This window comes from Glandiceps talaboti, chromosome 20 (genome assembly GCF_964340395.1).
Source record: "Glandiceps talaboti chromosome 20, keGlaTala1.1, whole genome shotgun sequence".
Lineage (NCBI taxonomy): Eukaryota > Metazoa > Hemichordata > Enteropneusta > Spengelidae > Glandiceps > Glandiceps talaboti.
The window spans coordinates 19,663,029-19,679,461 of NC_135568.1; the positions used below are offsets into that span (position 1 = coordinate 19,663,029).

General features: G+C 36.0%; 1 protein-coding gene across 9 annotated transcripts in view; it reads left to right on the top strand.

Moving 5' to 3' along the window:
* Positions 1–16,433, top strand: part of LOC144450903 (uncharacterized) — a 140,870-nt gene that overhangs the window by 70,368 nt on the left and 54,069 nt on the right. For 7 of the 9 annotated variants that reach the window (XR_013482268.1, XM_078141657.1, XM_078141656.1 and 4 more), the window contains exons 3-7: positions 2,340–2,472; positions 5,694–5,814; positions 11,828–11,932; positions 12,483–12,594; positions 12,923–13,162. Coding sequence is in view for 8 of the 9 variants with exons in the window: in XM_078141657.1 (XP_077997783.1) it covers positions 2,340–2,472; positions 5,694–5,814; positions 11,828–11,932; positions 12,483–12,594; positions 12,923–13,162 (711 nt within the window). In the remaining variant the exon portion in view is untranslated. The remainder of the gene's footprint in view (positions 1–2,339; positions 2,473–5,693; positions 5,815–11,827; positions 11,933–12,482; positions 12,595–12,922; positions 13,163–16,433) is intronic. The other 2 variants (XM_078141659.1, XM_078141660.1) reach the window with 2 other exon arrangements.

The following is a 16,433-nucleotide window of genomic DNA, read 5'->3' on the forward strand; positions in this document are numbered from 1 at the left end:
GGTATTATAGGTATATAGGTATTATAGGTATATAGGTATTATAGGTGTATGGGTATTATAGGTATATAGGTATATGGGTATTATAGGTATATAGGTGTATGGGTATTATAGGTGCATGTATGGGTATTATAGGTATATAGTATGGGTATTATAGGTATATAGGTATTATAGGTGTATGGGTATTATAGGTATATGGGTATTATAGGTATTATAGGTGTATGGGTATTATAGGTGTATGGGTATTATAGGTATATGGGTATTATAGGTATTATAGGTGTATGGGTATTATAGGTATATGGGTATTATAGGTATTATAGGTGTATGGGTATTATAGGTATATGGGTATTATAGGTATTATAGGTGTATGGGTATTATAGGTGTATGGGTATTATAGGTATTATAGGTGTATGGGTATTATAGGTATATAGGTATTATAGGTGTATGGGTATTATAGGTATTATAGGTGTATGGGTATTATAGGTTATATGGGTATATGTAATATAGGTATAGGTATTATAGGTATATAGGCATATAGGTTACATAGGTATATAGGTATTATAGGTATATAAGTATTATAGGTATTATAGATATATAGGTTATATGGGTATATGTAATATAGGTAAAAGTATATAGGTATTATGGGTATATAGGTATATACCCGGTAGGTTATATAGGTATATAGGTATTATAGGTATTATAGGTATATAGGTATTATAGGTATATAGGTATATAGGTATATAGTATGGGTATTATGGGTATATAGGTATTATAGGTATATGGGTATTATAGGTATATACTAGGTATATGTAATATAGGTATAGGTATATAGGTTTTACAACTACACTGGAACAGTTACAGTGAAAAGGACATTTTAATTTCATGTACAGTATTGTTCAATTGAGAAAGACTCAATCAATAAATGTGATTGCAAAGACATATACTAATACATGCGTCTATACTTTATGATGTCTAGAATACTTAATAATTCATGCTACATTAAACAGTCAGTTCATACACATTTTACTCTATAACACAAAAGATTCAATATTATTCAAGCTTCCATTGCCTTATTGTTAAATTTGCAAATGAAGAAAAGGCAATTTTTGAGCAGAAAGAAGTGTTTTCTTAGCAAACATTAATTGTGAATGCAGTGTGTTAATGGTATGTGTCTTTGTTAGTATATATAGCCATTGTGAATGCATAGTCACAACTCATTCTGTCAAGTACATTCAATCTGATCACTCTCTTTTGCAATATTTATTTCCATTCATATTTTTTCTTAATTCAATAAGAAGTGATTAATAGAAGAGAATTGAGTTAAGGTCATGGCCATTCACAGTGTTTTTACCTCCCGTAAGGGGATGTTATGTTATGCTTGTGTGTGTGTGTGTGTGTGTGTGTCTGTCTGTCTGTCTGTCTGTCTGTCTGTCTGTCTCTGTCTGTCTGTCTGTCTGTGGACACGATATCTCAAAAACTACTGCATTGATTCTCATGAAACTAGCTACACATCTTCAATATGGTAATGGAAAGAACTGATTAGACTTTGGTAAATATCAAATGAACATTAATTAGGCATTTGCATTTGCATAATTAATGAGTTTAGTGATTAGGCTATATGTTTGGAATACATATTTCAATTTCAATATAATTTGATACATATTTTATTTTATTTTATTTTATTTAGCCGTGTACACAAGAAGTGACATTGGCAAGAAAATATACTAAATGAAACACTGATGTTTACAATGTCTTGAAAATATTGAGTATATCACTGAGATATTTAGCTGTGACACTTGCTGTAGTATCATCTACAAATGAAAAAATGTACTTAAATAGAGAATGATTATCAAATTTAAGTAACTGTGACTGTAAACTAAATAAAATGTCCAAGTAATTCATCTCTTATCTTCTGAATACATACGTTAACCTGACAAAGTGCATATGTCCCATAAGGTTTGTTTATTTAGCTTAAAGCTTTTTTATAGAATAATTTGCATAATTAATGATTTTTAGCACAACTGAACTGATAAGGTTCAATAGTTTAATGTATGTATTCAGAAGATAATGCCTTCTTGTACATGAACACAATGTACCAGTCTGGTAATTAGTGAAAATTAGTCTTTGAGAACAAGCTGAAGACTGTAAAATCACTCAAATTTGTTGTTGCAAAAATATCTCAGTTTACAGTATGTATATATGAAGCTTTGCATAGAGAGACACCATTCAGAATTGCACAATAAGTTAGCCATAAAATACACAAGTTGGGGACTATGTGTTCGATTGAAGGTTAATTGTATAAATGTAAACATATTTATTAAATTTTGATGACTTGATTGCAGGTCTATTCAACATATGCAATTGAAGATTATGATAGACGTAATGATGATGTTGATCCAGTTGCTGCATCTGCTGAATATGAACTGGAGAAACGTGTCGATAGAATGGATGTCTTCCCTGTGGAACTTGAGAAAGGTCAGTTGAAATCAGTTGGACAGCTTTTTACAATTGAGATATACATTTGTATGCACATGATTTGGATAAGGAAATATTAAGTAAACAGTACAAAGTTTCTTATTCAAAATGATATTTTCCAGTGTATGTTGTTTTGCCTGAAATATTTGGGCGACTGTGATCTGGTTAGAACATACAGATGTGAAATGGTGTTATGTAGGCACAAACTATGAGCACTCAGTTTAATGCTGTGACTGCTAACAGGACTATATAATTTATAAACTGTGCTGACTGTACTAAATAATTTATAAACTGTGCTGACCGTACTAAATAATTTATAAACTGTGCTGACTGTACTAAATAATTTATAAACTGTGCTGACTGTACTAAATAATTTATAAACTGTGCTGACTGTACTATATAATTTATAAACTGTGCTGACTGTACTATATAATTTATAAACTGTGCTGACTGTACTATATAATTTATAAACTGTGCTGACTGTACTAAATAATTTATAAACTGTGCTGACCGTACTAAATAATTTATAAACTGTGCTGACTGTACTAAATAATTTATAAACTGTGCTGACTGTACTATACAATTTATAAACTGTGCTGACTGTACTAAATAATTTATAAACTGTGCTGACTGTACTATATAATTTATAAACTGTGCTGACCATACTAAATAATTTATAAACTGTGCTGACTGTACTAAATAATTTATAAACTGTGCTGACTGTACTATATAATTTATAACCTGTGCTGACTGTACTAAATAATTTATAAACTGTGCTGACTGTACTATATAATTTATAAACTGTGCTGACAGTACTAAATAATTTATAAACTGTGCTGACTACTAAATAATTTATAAACTGTGCTGACTGTACTATATAATTTATAAACTGTGCTGACTGTACTAAATAATTTATAACCTGTGCTGACTGTACTATATAATTTATAAACTGTGCTGACTGTACTAAATAATTTATAAACTGTGCTGACTGTACTATATAATTTATAAACTGTGCTGACTGTACTAAATAATTTATAACCTGTGCTGACTGTACTAAATAATTTATAAACTGTGCTGACTGTACTAAATAATTTATAAACTGTGCTGACCGTACTAAATAATTTATAAACTGTGCTGACTGTACTAAATAATTTATAAACTGTGCTGACTGTACTATACAATTTATAAACTGTGCTGACTGTACTAAATAATTTATAAACTGTGCTGACTGTACTATATAATTTATAAACTGTGCTGACCGTACTAAATAATTTATAAACTGTGCTGACTGTACTAAATAATTTATAAACTGTGCTGACTGTACTATATAATTTATAACCTGTGCTGACTGTACTAAATAATTTATAAACTGTGCTGACTGTACTATATAATTTATAAACTGTGCTGACAGTACTAAATAATTTATAAACTGTGCTGACTACTAAATAATTTATAAACTGTGCTGACTGTACTATATAATTTATAAACTGTGCTGACTGTACTAAATAATTTATAACCTGTGCTGACTGTACTATATAATTTATAAACTGTGCTGACTGTACTAAATAATTTATAACCTGTGCTGACTGTACTAAATAATTTATAAACTGTGCTGACTGTACTAAATAATTTATAAACTGTGCTGACTGTACTAAATAATTTATAAACTGTGCTGACTGTACTAAATAATTTATAAACTGTGCTGACTGTCCTAAATAATTTATAAACTGTGCTGACTGTACTAAATAATTTATAAACTGTGCTGACTGTACTAAATAATTTATAAACTGTGCTGACTGTACTATATAATTTATAAACTGTGCTGACTGTACTAAATAATTTATAACCTGTGCTGACTGTACTAAATAATTTATAAACTGTGCTGACTGTACTAAATAATTTATAAACTGTGCTGACTGTACTAAATAATTTATAAACTGTGCTGACTGTACTATATAATTTATAAACTGTGCTGACTGTACTAAATAATTTATAAACTGTGCTGACTGTACTATATAATTTATAAACTGTGCTGACTGTACTAAATAATTTATAAACTGTGCTGACTGTACTAAATAATTTATAAACTGTGCTGACTACTAAATAATTTATAAACTGTGCTGACTACTAAATAATTTATAAACTGTGCTGACTGTACTAAATAATTTATAAACTGTGCTGACTGTACTATATAATTTATAAACTGTGCTGACTGTACTAAATAATTTATAAACTGTGCTGACTGTACTAAATAATTTATAAACTGTGCTGACTACTAAATAATTTATAAACTGTGCTGACTACTAAATAATTTATAAACTGTGCTGACTACTAAATAATTTATAAACTGTGCTGACTACTAAATAATTTATAAACTGTGCTGACTACTAAATAATTTATAAACTGTGCTGACTACTAAATAATTTATAAACTGTGCTGACTACTAAATAATTTATAAACTGTGCTGACTACTAAATAATTTATAAACTGTGCTGACTGTACTAAATAATTTATAAACTGTGCTGACTGTACTATATAATTTATAAACTGTGCTGACTGTACTAAATAATTTATAAACTGTGCTGACTGTACTAAATAATTTATAAACTGTGCTGACTACTAAATAATTTATAAACTGTGCTGACTACTAAATAATTTATAAACTGTGCTGACTACTAAATAATTTATAAACTGTGCTGACTACTAAATAATTTATAAACTGTGCTGACTACTAAATAATTTATAAACTGTGCTGACTGTTGCTAATATTGTAGGACACCACACCTACATAAAAAGCCAAATCAATCTATCCAACATGGTAAAGCCATCATTAAAAGAAAGTTCATCACTCTCAGATAAATTGTGGCGAGTATCAAAGTCAGTATTACTACTGTCTACCATTACTTACTATACTTACTCTACTCATTGACATTAAAATGGTACCCTCTATGATGTCGTAATCCCCAAAGGGAGAATGATAGCAAGTATAGATGTAAATTCATGACTGTTCAGGTCGCCACTGATCACCAGTTTTAACTGTGTTTTTCTCACTTATCATGCAATTTTGAATTGTTAGCTTTGCATGTACTGGTTAAGAGAAATATAAAGAACATTTTTCAAGGTTGTTTTATGATGGGCATTTTGAATCACCTTTAAAAATGAAGAAATCACAATTTTGTTTAATTACCGCACATGTAATAATGAAAGTGTTTGTATTTCAGGTAAGGAAGGCCTTGGTTTAAGTATTATTGGTATGGGTGTGGGTGCCGATGCTGGTCTAGAAAAACTAGGAATATTTATCAAAACTATCACTGAAAATGGAGCTGCACAGAAGGATGGACGGTAAGGACTTTACTATAGATTGATAAATGGCATGTATAGATTATAGGTTGATAGGTAAAATGTGTGTGTGTGTGTGGGGGGGGGGGTATCTGTAGGTACCAATTTCAGAGGATGGAGGGATGTCTGTAGATACCAATTTCTGATTGCAACCAATGCCTGTGGGGGGAGGGTGGAGGGATGTTTGTAGATACCAATTTCTGATTGCAACCAATGCCTGTGGGGGGAGGGTGGAGGGATGTTTGTAGATACCAATTTCTGATTGCAACCAATGCCTGTGGGGGGAGGGTGGAGGGATGTTTGTAGATACCAATTTCTGATTGCAACCAATGCCTGTGGGGGGAGGGTGGAGGGATGTTTGTAGATACCAATTTCTGATTGCAACCAATGCCTGTGGGGGGAGGGTGGAGGGATGTTTGTAGATACCAATTTCTGATTGCAACCAATGCCTGTGGGGGGAGGGTGGAGGGATGTTTGTAGATACCAATTTCTGATTGCAACCAATGCCTGTGGGGGGAGGGTGGAGGGATGTTTGTAGATACCAATTTCTGATTGCAACCAATGCCTGTGGGGGGAGGGTGGAGGGATGTTTGTAGATACCAATTTCTGATTGCAACCAATGCCTGTGGGGGGAGGGTGGAGGGATGTTTGTAGATACCAATTTCTGATTGCAACCAATGCCTGTGGGGGGAGGGTGGAGGGATGTCTGTAGATACCAATTTCAGATTGCAACCAATGCCTGTGGGGGGGGAGGGTGGAGGGATGTCTGTAGATACCAATTTCTGAGGATGGAGGGGTTAACCTTGACATCTATGTTTATTATATATAAAGGTCAAATAACCCAAATTGTTCAAAGTGTAAATGTACATGTACACCTCTGACATACACGGGCTGACTTCAACCTCTGACATACACGGGCTGACTTCAACCTCTTACATACACGGGCTGACTTCAACCTCTGACATACACGGGCTGACTTCAACCTCTGACATACACAGGCTGACTTCAACCTCTGACATACACAGGCTGACTTCAACCTCTGACATACACAGGCTGACTTCAACCTCTGACATACACAGGCTGACTTCAACCTCTGACATACACAGGCTGACTTCAACCTCTGACATACACAGGCTGACTTTAAACCTCTGACACACACAGGCTGACTTCAACCTCTGACACACACAGGCTGACTTCAACCTCTGACATACACAGGCTGACTTCAACCTCTGACATACACAGGCTGACTTCAACCACTGACATACACAGGCTGACTTCAACCACTGACATACACGGGCTGACTTCAACCTCTGACATACACTGGCTGACTTCAACCACTGACATACACAGGCTGACTTCAACCACTGACATACACAGGCTGACTTCAACCTCTGACATACACTGGCTGACTTCAACCACTGACATACACAGGCTGACTTCAACCACTGACATACACAGGCTGACTTCAACCTCTGACATACACAGGCTGACTTCAACCTCTGACATACACAGGCTGACTTCAACCTCTGACATACACGGGCTGACTTCAACCACTGACATACACGGGCTGACTTCAACCTCTGACATACACTGGCTGACTTCAACCACTGACATACACAGGCTGACTTCAACCACTGACATACACAGGCTGACTTCAACCTCTGACATACACAGGCTGACTTCAACCTCTGACATACACGGGCTGACTTCAACCACTGACATACACGGGCTGACTTCAACCTCTGACATACACTGGCTGACTTCAACCACTGACATACACAGGCTGACTTCAACCTCTGACATACACAGGCTGACTTCAACCTCTGACATACACAGGCTGACTTCAACCTCTGACATACACAGGCTGACTTCAACCACTGACATACACAGGCTGACTTCAACCTCTGACATACACAGGCTGACTTCAACCACTGACATACACAGGCTGACTTCAACCTCTGACATACACAGGCTGACTTCAACCTCTGACATACACAGGCTGACTTCAACCACTGACATACACAGGCTGACTTCAACCTCTGACATACACAGGCTGACTTCAACCTCTGACATACACAGGCTGACTTCAACCACTGACATACACAGGCTGACTTCAACCTCTGACATACACAGGCTGACTTCAACCTCTGACATACACTGGCTGACTTCAACCACTGACATACACAGGCTGACTTCAACCTCTGACATACACAGGCTGACTTCAACCACTGACATACACAGGCTGACTTCAACCTCTGACATACACAGGCTGACTTCAACCTCTGACATACACAGGCTGACTTAAACCTCTGTGCATCATTTTGTTTTGTGACCTTTACAATAATGGCTCAATGGTGGCCATATTGATCATTAATATTTACATTTTGCCCACTAACTCTGGCACTTAATAGATAGATACCTTATTTTTAGTCCCCAACAGTCACCATTCCCTCTATTTTCAGGTGAAATAGCTTATGTGTAAAGTATACAATTATGTACACATCATGCTTGCATGAGCCAATCTCAACCAAACATGGCACAAATGTCATAATATAGCCTGTATATGCACATCACTTTGATTGTCAACCTTTGTGATAATACCCAAATGGTGTCCACTGTTTTGTAGAGCAACTCTGGCTCTGGAATCGTAATAAGTACAGTGTTGACCAACTCTGGAATCTTAATATATGTACAGTGTTGACCAACTCTGGAATCTTACTAGGTACAGTGTTGACCAACTCTGGAATCGTAATAAGTACAGTGTTGACCAACTCTGGAATCTTAATATATGTACAGTGTTGACCAACTCTGGAATCTTAATAGGTACAGTGTTGACCAACTCTGGAATCTTACTAGGTACAGTGTTGACCAACTCTGGAATCTTAATAAGTACAGTGTTGACCAACTCTGGAATCTTACTAGGTACAGTGTTGACCAACTCTGGAATCTTAATATATGTACAGTGTTGACCAACTCTGGAATCTTAATAGGTACAGTGTTGACCAACTCTGGAATCTTAATAAGTACAGTGTTGACCAACTCTGGAATCTTACTAGGTACAGTGTTGACCAACTCTGGAATCTTAATATATGTACAGTGTTGACCAACTCTGGAATCTTACTAGGTACAGTGTTGACCAACTCTGGAATCTTAATATATGTACAGTGTTGACCAACTCTGGAATCTTACTAGGTACAGTGTTGACCAACTCTGCAATCTTAATAGGTACAGTGTTCCCACGAAGGCTTATTTGCATGCTACTTGCACAACATCATATCCAAGCATTAAGAATGAAACATAATCAATGCAAGATTGCGTGACTGATTTTACTTCCATATTGAGTTTGATGCGAGTGAAACTTATGTTTGTAAACATTTTGCTACTTTTGGCAACACACTATCTATGTGTAGACACCTGTACCGCATGCATGCCAAGTACGATCTGACATATGTACAACGTACATCATTATACTTGATATATAATTCTATGCATTACCATGTCACATGATGATACAACATGGCTGCTGTGCGCGTATTTTGACTGAACCTAGTAGTAGTACCAAAAGAACACATTAGTGCTGGTAATGGTCAGTTTCTATCCTCATGGCTAAAATTGGTTGGCAAACATTTCATTTATGACGATGTTAGCGGCCCTGTAACTGCGAGTAAATTAACTGCAATAATTGTACATAACTGTTTATTTCAGTTTTGGGCTGATTTGTTCAGCTTAACACAAATAGACAGATGTGAAGCTGATCTGAAATCACTGAAATCATTCAGTGATCTGTAAATATTGATTGCAACTTCCTGCAGAAAATATATTCAAACAAAGTAGAATGAAATAATTAAATGAAATGTTGTCATAGAGTATTATGATCTCTCTCTGTTCAGCATCCAAGAGCAGGTAAAAACTACGACCTTAATATTCCAAATAAACAAATGATTTTGCTTAGTGGAGGAGGATACACTACTTCCAGACCATTCTTGTCGGCCACGCAAGCACTGTCGCTATGTTACACCTTCCATTTTTTTCCCTTCTCCTTAAGTTGCTCAATCTCAAAAACTTGGAACGAACACTGAATAGCTAGAAACCTCATTTTATTGTCTATACTTGTATTATACAAGATGAGCTTTTAATGAAGCCTTGATCTAACACAATTGTCAGATACACAAGTGCATTTTTAGCCCCCTAGCTGCAGTGGGCACCACCTGGAGGCAGCTTATACCTTGGGTTCTGTCTGTGCATCCGTCCATGTGTCCATCAATCTGTCCGCATGCGTGCATTCACCCTCATATCTCTGGCATGTACCAACTGGTTTCAACCAAACCTAGCACAAAGGAAACATACTATTTGAGACATATGCAGGACTTTGTGACTGAATCACATATGGCAGAATGGCATATATTTAAAAAAAAATTTGTATGTATTTGATTCTATGTAAATGCTGCTCCTAATGTTTTTAGTGAGCCCCTGATATAAAAGGGATGCAGAAAATAAATAAATAAATAAATAAATAAATGGCAGTCATATTTGTTGTTAAATTTCAAAATATGCTTTGTAACTTTGGAGGTATGACACATAGGAACTCCATTCACATGCTTACACCCATTTAATCAAATGTGAGCTCTCTTATAAGTCCTTGAACTTTGACTTTGAAAGTCTTCTTCAAGGTCAAATAGCCATATTTTGGTTATCTTCATACCTTTTTTGAATCCAACATTTCAAGTGATGATGATATTTGGTTTGACTATGTGAGGTATATGGACATCACTTTATTTTTGCAACCTTGACCTATATTGCCGCAATGGTGCCCAGTGATTAAAGCATAATGTTGTCTGTTGTCTCCAAACATTTGATACATATGGACACCATACAAATGTCTATCCCCACATTATAGTAAACTTTCTAATGACACTTGACCTTTTGACCTTGACAAACATTTTAAAAATGAAATGACCAAAATTTTTCTTTGTTCATTCAAGTTAAATACACAGACTTCATTTAAATGTCTATACCCCTATGCATGCATGTTTTCAGCAAATCATTAGTCAAATGATACGCCATAGCAAAATCCTTTATTTTCAAAAGTTTAATTTGCATTCGAACAATAGTTTTCTCTTTTGCTGAGAACTTCTTCTCACATATATTGTGACGCATTTCGGTTACAATCTAGAAAATTGATAGGTAAAGCTATGAAAGAATGTAGTTAACTATCAACAAAATACAGTAAATACAATGGATATCACAATATACCATATCACTCTTGCCATGGTTAGTAATTGGACTTTATATAGGAGTGTCACTCTTGGAATAGTTGGCTTCTTGTCCTAGCCAAAAAATGGGACTCCTGTATCACTGTATTGCCCTAGCAATGACTGCCAGATCACTGTATTGCCCTTGCAATAGCTGCCCTATTGCCTTAGCAATGGCTGCCAGATCACTGTATTGCCCTAGCGATGGCTGCCCTATTGCCCTAGCAATGGCTGCCAGATCACTGTATTGCCCTAGTGATGGCTGCCCTATTGCCTTAGCAATGGCTGCCAGATCACTATATTTCCCTAGCAATAGCTGCCCTATTGCCTTAGCAATGGCTGCCAGATCACTGTATTAATATTGCCCTAGCGATGGCTGCCCTATTGCCTTAGCAATGGCTGCCAGATCACTGTATTGCCCTAGCAATGGCTGCCAGATCACTGTATTGCCCTAGCGATGGCTGCCCTATTGCCTTAGCAATGGCTGCCAGATCACTGTATTGCCCTAGCAATGGCTGCCAGATCACTGTATTGCCCTAGCAATTAATGGCTGCCAGATCACTGTATTGCCCTAGCAATAGCTGCCCTATTGCCTTAGCGATGGCTGCCAGATCACTGTATTGCCCTAGCAATGGCTGCTGTATCACTGTTTTGCCCTAGCAATGGCTACCACCATATCACTGTATTGCACTAGCAATGGCTTGCCATATCACTGTTTTGCCCTAGCAGTATACTAATAGATGATACTAATTGTTTGCTTACAGGATTGAGGTCAATGATCAAATCATAGAAGTAGATGGCAAGAGTCTTGTAGGTGTAACACAAAGCTATGCAGCCCAAGTCTTAAAAAACACCAGTGGCAGGGTCAGGTATGCAGACATGTAACTAACAACACCATGTCCCAAACTAGCCTTGAAACAAATCACCCCTTGACTGTACCCAGCATACTACCCTGGCAGACAAGAGCTTAAAGAAATATACATTGTGCAAGTATAGGAATTGCCAAAGGTAGTGCTGCAGTATTTCTGAAGAGTGTAAAGAGTTGTCTGATCTTGTTGAAGTTCTTAGTCATATATCTCTCTAACACCCTACTATAGAGGGCGCTTGTCACTACCAAGCCAAGAATGAACAAAATAACCAACATTGTGCCATTCAAGATAAAATTCATTTTGTGATGAGTCAGTTGGCAAAGTACAGTGCATCACATTTTAATTGAAATGATGTCACTGACACAATGAAATAACATTTAGAATTATAGTCAAAGTCATCTATTGAAATGATGACGTGAAAAACACAGTCTCATTTTACGTGAAATATAAGATTTGTCTAAACAGTTTTAAATATTTGGTATGTGTAGTAACTGTAGTATGTGTGTATACACAGGTATGTGTAGTAACTGTAGTATGTGTGTATACACAGGTTTTTGATTGGCAGGGAAAAAGAACAGGATGGTAGCAGTGAAGTGGCAAGGCTTATACAACAATCACTAAAGCAAGAACATGATCCTCCACACCACAGAGATGATATGCAGGTAAAAAACATGTCATGTAATTCATCTTGCAAACTTATCTACAACAATATAGTTATATAGTGCTCTGCATTTTCCAAAGCTATTTCACCATGGAAATCAGACTGTATACATAAGTTATGGTCTATGTTAATTATAGGCAGGATTTATTTGAAATGATCAAATTTCATATACCAAGAATAAGTGATAAGCAAACTTTACATGCTAACAATTGGTGACAATCAAATTTTAAATTGCTAAAAGTTAGGAAGGAACCAAAGAAGAAAATCTGTAAGCAGTCATTGTAGTCATATATTACAAGTTATGATTATTTTGTTATCTTAATGAAAAGAAATTTTGGATGGCTTTGCAGTCTGGTGAGAGAGGAGAAGACAGTCATTCGGATTCGGATTCATCTGATGATGAACAGCTGGTACAAGAAACATTTGAACTTGATGAAAGTAGTGGTAGTGAAAGTGACACACTAGCCTCACCATCAGAAGATGACATCCATACACTCAGGTTAAAGTTAAAAGAAGCCCAATATAAGAATGCTGTCAACGAGGCTGAAATGGCAAAGTTAAAAATACAAGTGAGTGAACCAATTCAAATACTGACACTTGCTTTGAACTATTAAAATAAGTATATATTATATATGCAGTAGTATATTATACCAGTATATTGATGGCACAAATTGAGAGATCTGATTGGTCTAGACATCGAACTAGCACGTCTAAAATGTGCAATAATGCACAGTCCAAATTTGATGTTCACTGTTGTTCGACGCAAGCATTGTAGTTGGCCGCCGCAATACTGATATAGTGAACTCTCTGAATTGTCAGAGGAGGATTTTCTCAATGAGACAATATTTTATAGGAAATTACGATGAAAATTTCAAAAGCAGCCAAGTTATCGCGTATTTGTACAAATCATCACCTACTAAGGTCAAGGCATGCACACGATCGGTTCTAGTACTAGTAGTAGTACCGTCTAGCCTTGGCTGGAGTGGAAACAAGTGAGTTGTCCTGTCCTGTCATAAAAATGAAGCTAGTGTAAAAGCTTACACTGACCAACTACCCATTAATCTAAACAAAAATTTGTCTGGGATCCTGTCCTAGAGTATCAGTCATCAATCCGAGAGGGAAAACCTCAAACCCAAAAATCTACTGACGTAACTTCCAGTGATATAAATTGTAAATATCAACCTGCCACCATGTCACTCCACCGAGTCGTAATGTCGACCAGGCACGAAGCATGCTGTATTCAATAAACCACTTCAAGTTTATACTTTGAGTCAAACAGGTTGTTTATTCATCATTGTACACTTTTAATGAGCCGGTCAATGTACAGATTATCCCTAGGAACGACTAGCAGATAAAATAAATCCAGTCGCTGCACAACATTCATGTCATGGTTGCTAGGCCTGGATCAGCTGTCTTGAAAGCAGTGTTATTGTTATGCAAATTAGCCACAGGGGACGCATATGAAACTAGAAAACATAAGTTCTTATCTTGTTTCCAATATTTTCAATATACTGGTATAATATAATAGCAATAAACCACTCCTTGGGGAAGGTATACCACTCGGTTTTGACCAGTGAACTCAGTATATGCACTCGCTATCGCTCGTGCATATATTTTGTCAAAACCTCTTGGTATACCATCCCCAGGGGGTGGTTTATTGCTTAAATAATGCCTGTGTATTTGTGTATACATGCATGCATAATAAACATGTTAAATATAAATGATCGTGAAGTGCCTGCTTATGATTTGCTATCTTCAGTGACACATGATTGTTAAGTGACTGCATGCTTATAATTCGCTATCTTCAGTGTCAATATAAATGATTGTGAAGTGACTGCTTATAATACACTATCTTCAGTGTCAATATAAATGATTGTGAAGTGACTGCTTATAATACACTATCTTCAGTGTCAATATAAATGATTGTGAAGTGACTGCTTATAATACACTATCTTCAGTGTCACATATAAATGATTGTGCAGTGACTGCTATTTTCAATGCAAGACTAAACTATATTCTCTTTAGAGTAATTTAGTTGGTTTCCATCAATAATTCTCTGTCTAATCTGTTGCTATGGTAATGGGCTTGTATCAGCATTACTGTTTCTCAAGTCTGTATCTATTAAGTGTAGTCTGACCTTGATATTGGCTAAAAATTTGGCATGGGACAGGTTTTAAGGATGTTTTAGGGTTTGACATAGTCAATGTTTTAGGGTTTGACGTAGTCAGTGTTTTAGGGTTTGACATAGTCAGTGTTTTAGGGTTTGACATAGTCAATGTTTTAGGGTGTGACATAGTATTTTAGGGTTTGACATAGTGTTTTAGGGTTTGACATAGTCAATGTTTTAGGGTTTGACATAGTCAGTGTTTTAGGGTTTGACATAGTCAGTGTTTTAGGGTGTGACATAGTCAGTGTTTTAGGGTTTGACATAGTCAGTGTTTTAGGGTTTGACATAGTCAGTGTTTTAGGGTTTGACATAGTCAATGTTTTAGGGTTTGACATAGTCAGTGTTTTAGGGTTTGACATAGTGTTTTAGGGTTTGACATAGTCAGTGTTTTAGGGTGTGACATAGTCAGTGTTTTAGGGTTTGACATAGTCAATGTTTTAGGGTTTGACATAGTCAGTGTTTTAGGGTTTGACATAGTCAGTGTTTTAGGGTTTGACATAGTTTTTAGGGTTTGACATAGTGTTTTAGGGTTTGACATAGTCAGTGTTTTAGGGTTTGACATAGTGTTTTAGGGTTTGACATAGTTTTTTAGGGTTTGACATAGTGTTTTAGGGTTTGACATAGTCAGTGTTTTAGGGTTTGACATAGTCAGTGTTTTAGGGTTTGACATAGTCAATGTTTTAGGGTTTGACATAGTCAGTGTTTTAGGGTTTGACATAGTCAATGTTTTAGGGTTTGACATAGTCAGTGTTTTAGGGTTTGACATAGTCAGTGTTTTAGGGTTTGACATAGTCAGTGTTTTAGGGTTTGACATAGTGTTTTAGGGTTTGACATAGTCAATGTTTTAGGGTTTGACATAGTGTTTTAGGGTTTGACATAGTCAATGTTTTAGGGTTTGACATAGTCAGTGTTTTAGGGTTTGACATAGTCAGTGTTTTAGGGTTTGACATAGTCAGTGTTTTAGGGTTTGACATAGTCAATGTTTTAGGGTGTGACAGTGTTTTAGGGTTTGACATAGTCAATGTTTTAGGGTTTGACATAGTCAGTGTTTTAGGGTTTGACATGGTCAGTGTTTTATGGTGTGACATAGTCAGTGTTTTAGGGTTTGACATAGTGTTTTAGGGTTTGACATAGTCAGTGTTTTAGGGTGTGACATAGTCAGTGTTTTAGGGTTTGACATAGTCAATGTTTTAGGGTTTGACATAGTCAGTGTTTTAGGGTTTGACATAGTCAGTGTTTTAGGGTTTGACATAGTGTTTTAGGGTTTGACATAGTCAGTGTTTTAGGGTGTGACAGTCAGTGTTTTAGGGTTTGACATAGTCAATGTTTTAGGGTTTGACATAGTCAGTGTTTTAGGGTTTGACATAGTCAGTGTTTTAGGGTTTGACATAGTTTTTAGGGTTTGACATAGTGTTTTAGGGTTTGACATAGTCAGTGTTTTAGGGTTTGACATAGTGTTTTAGGGTTTGACATAGTTTTTTAGGGTTTGACATAGTGTTTTAGGGTTTGACATAGTCAGTGTTTTAGGGTTTGACATAGTCAGTGTTTTAGGGTTTGACATAGTCAATGTTTTAGGGTTTGACATAGTCAGTGTTTTAGGGTTTGACATAGTCAATGTTTTAGGGTTTGACATAGTGTTTTAGGGTTTGACATAGTCAGTGTTTTAGGGTTTG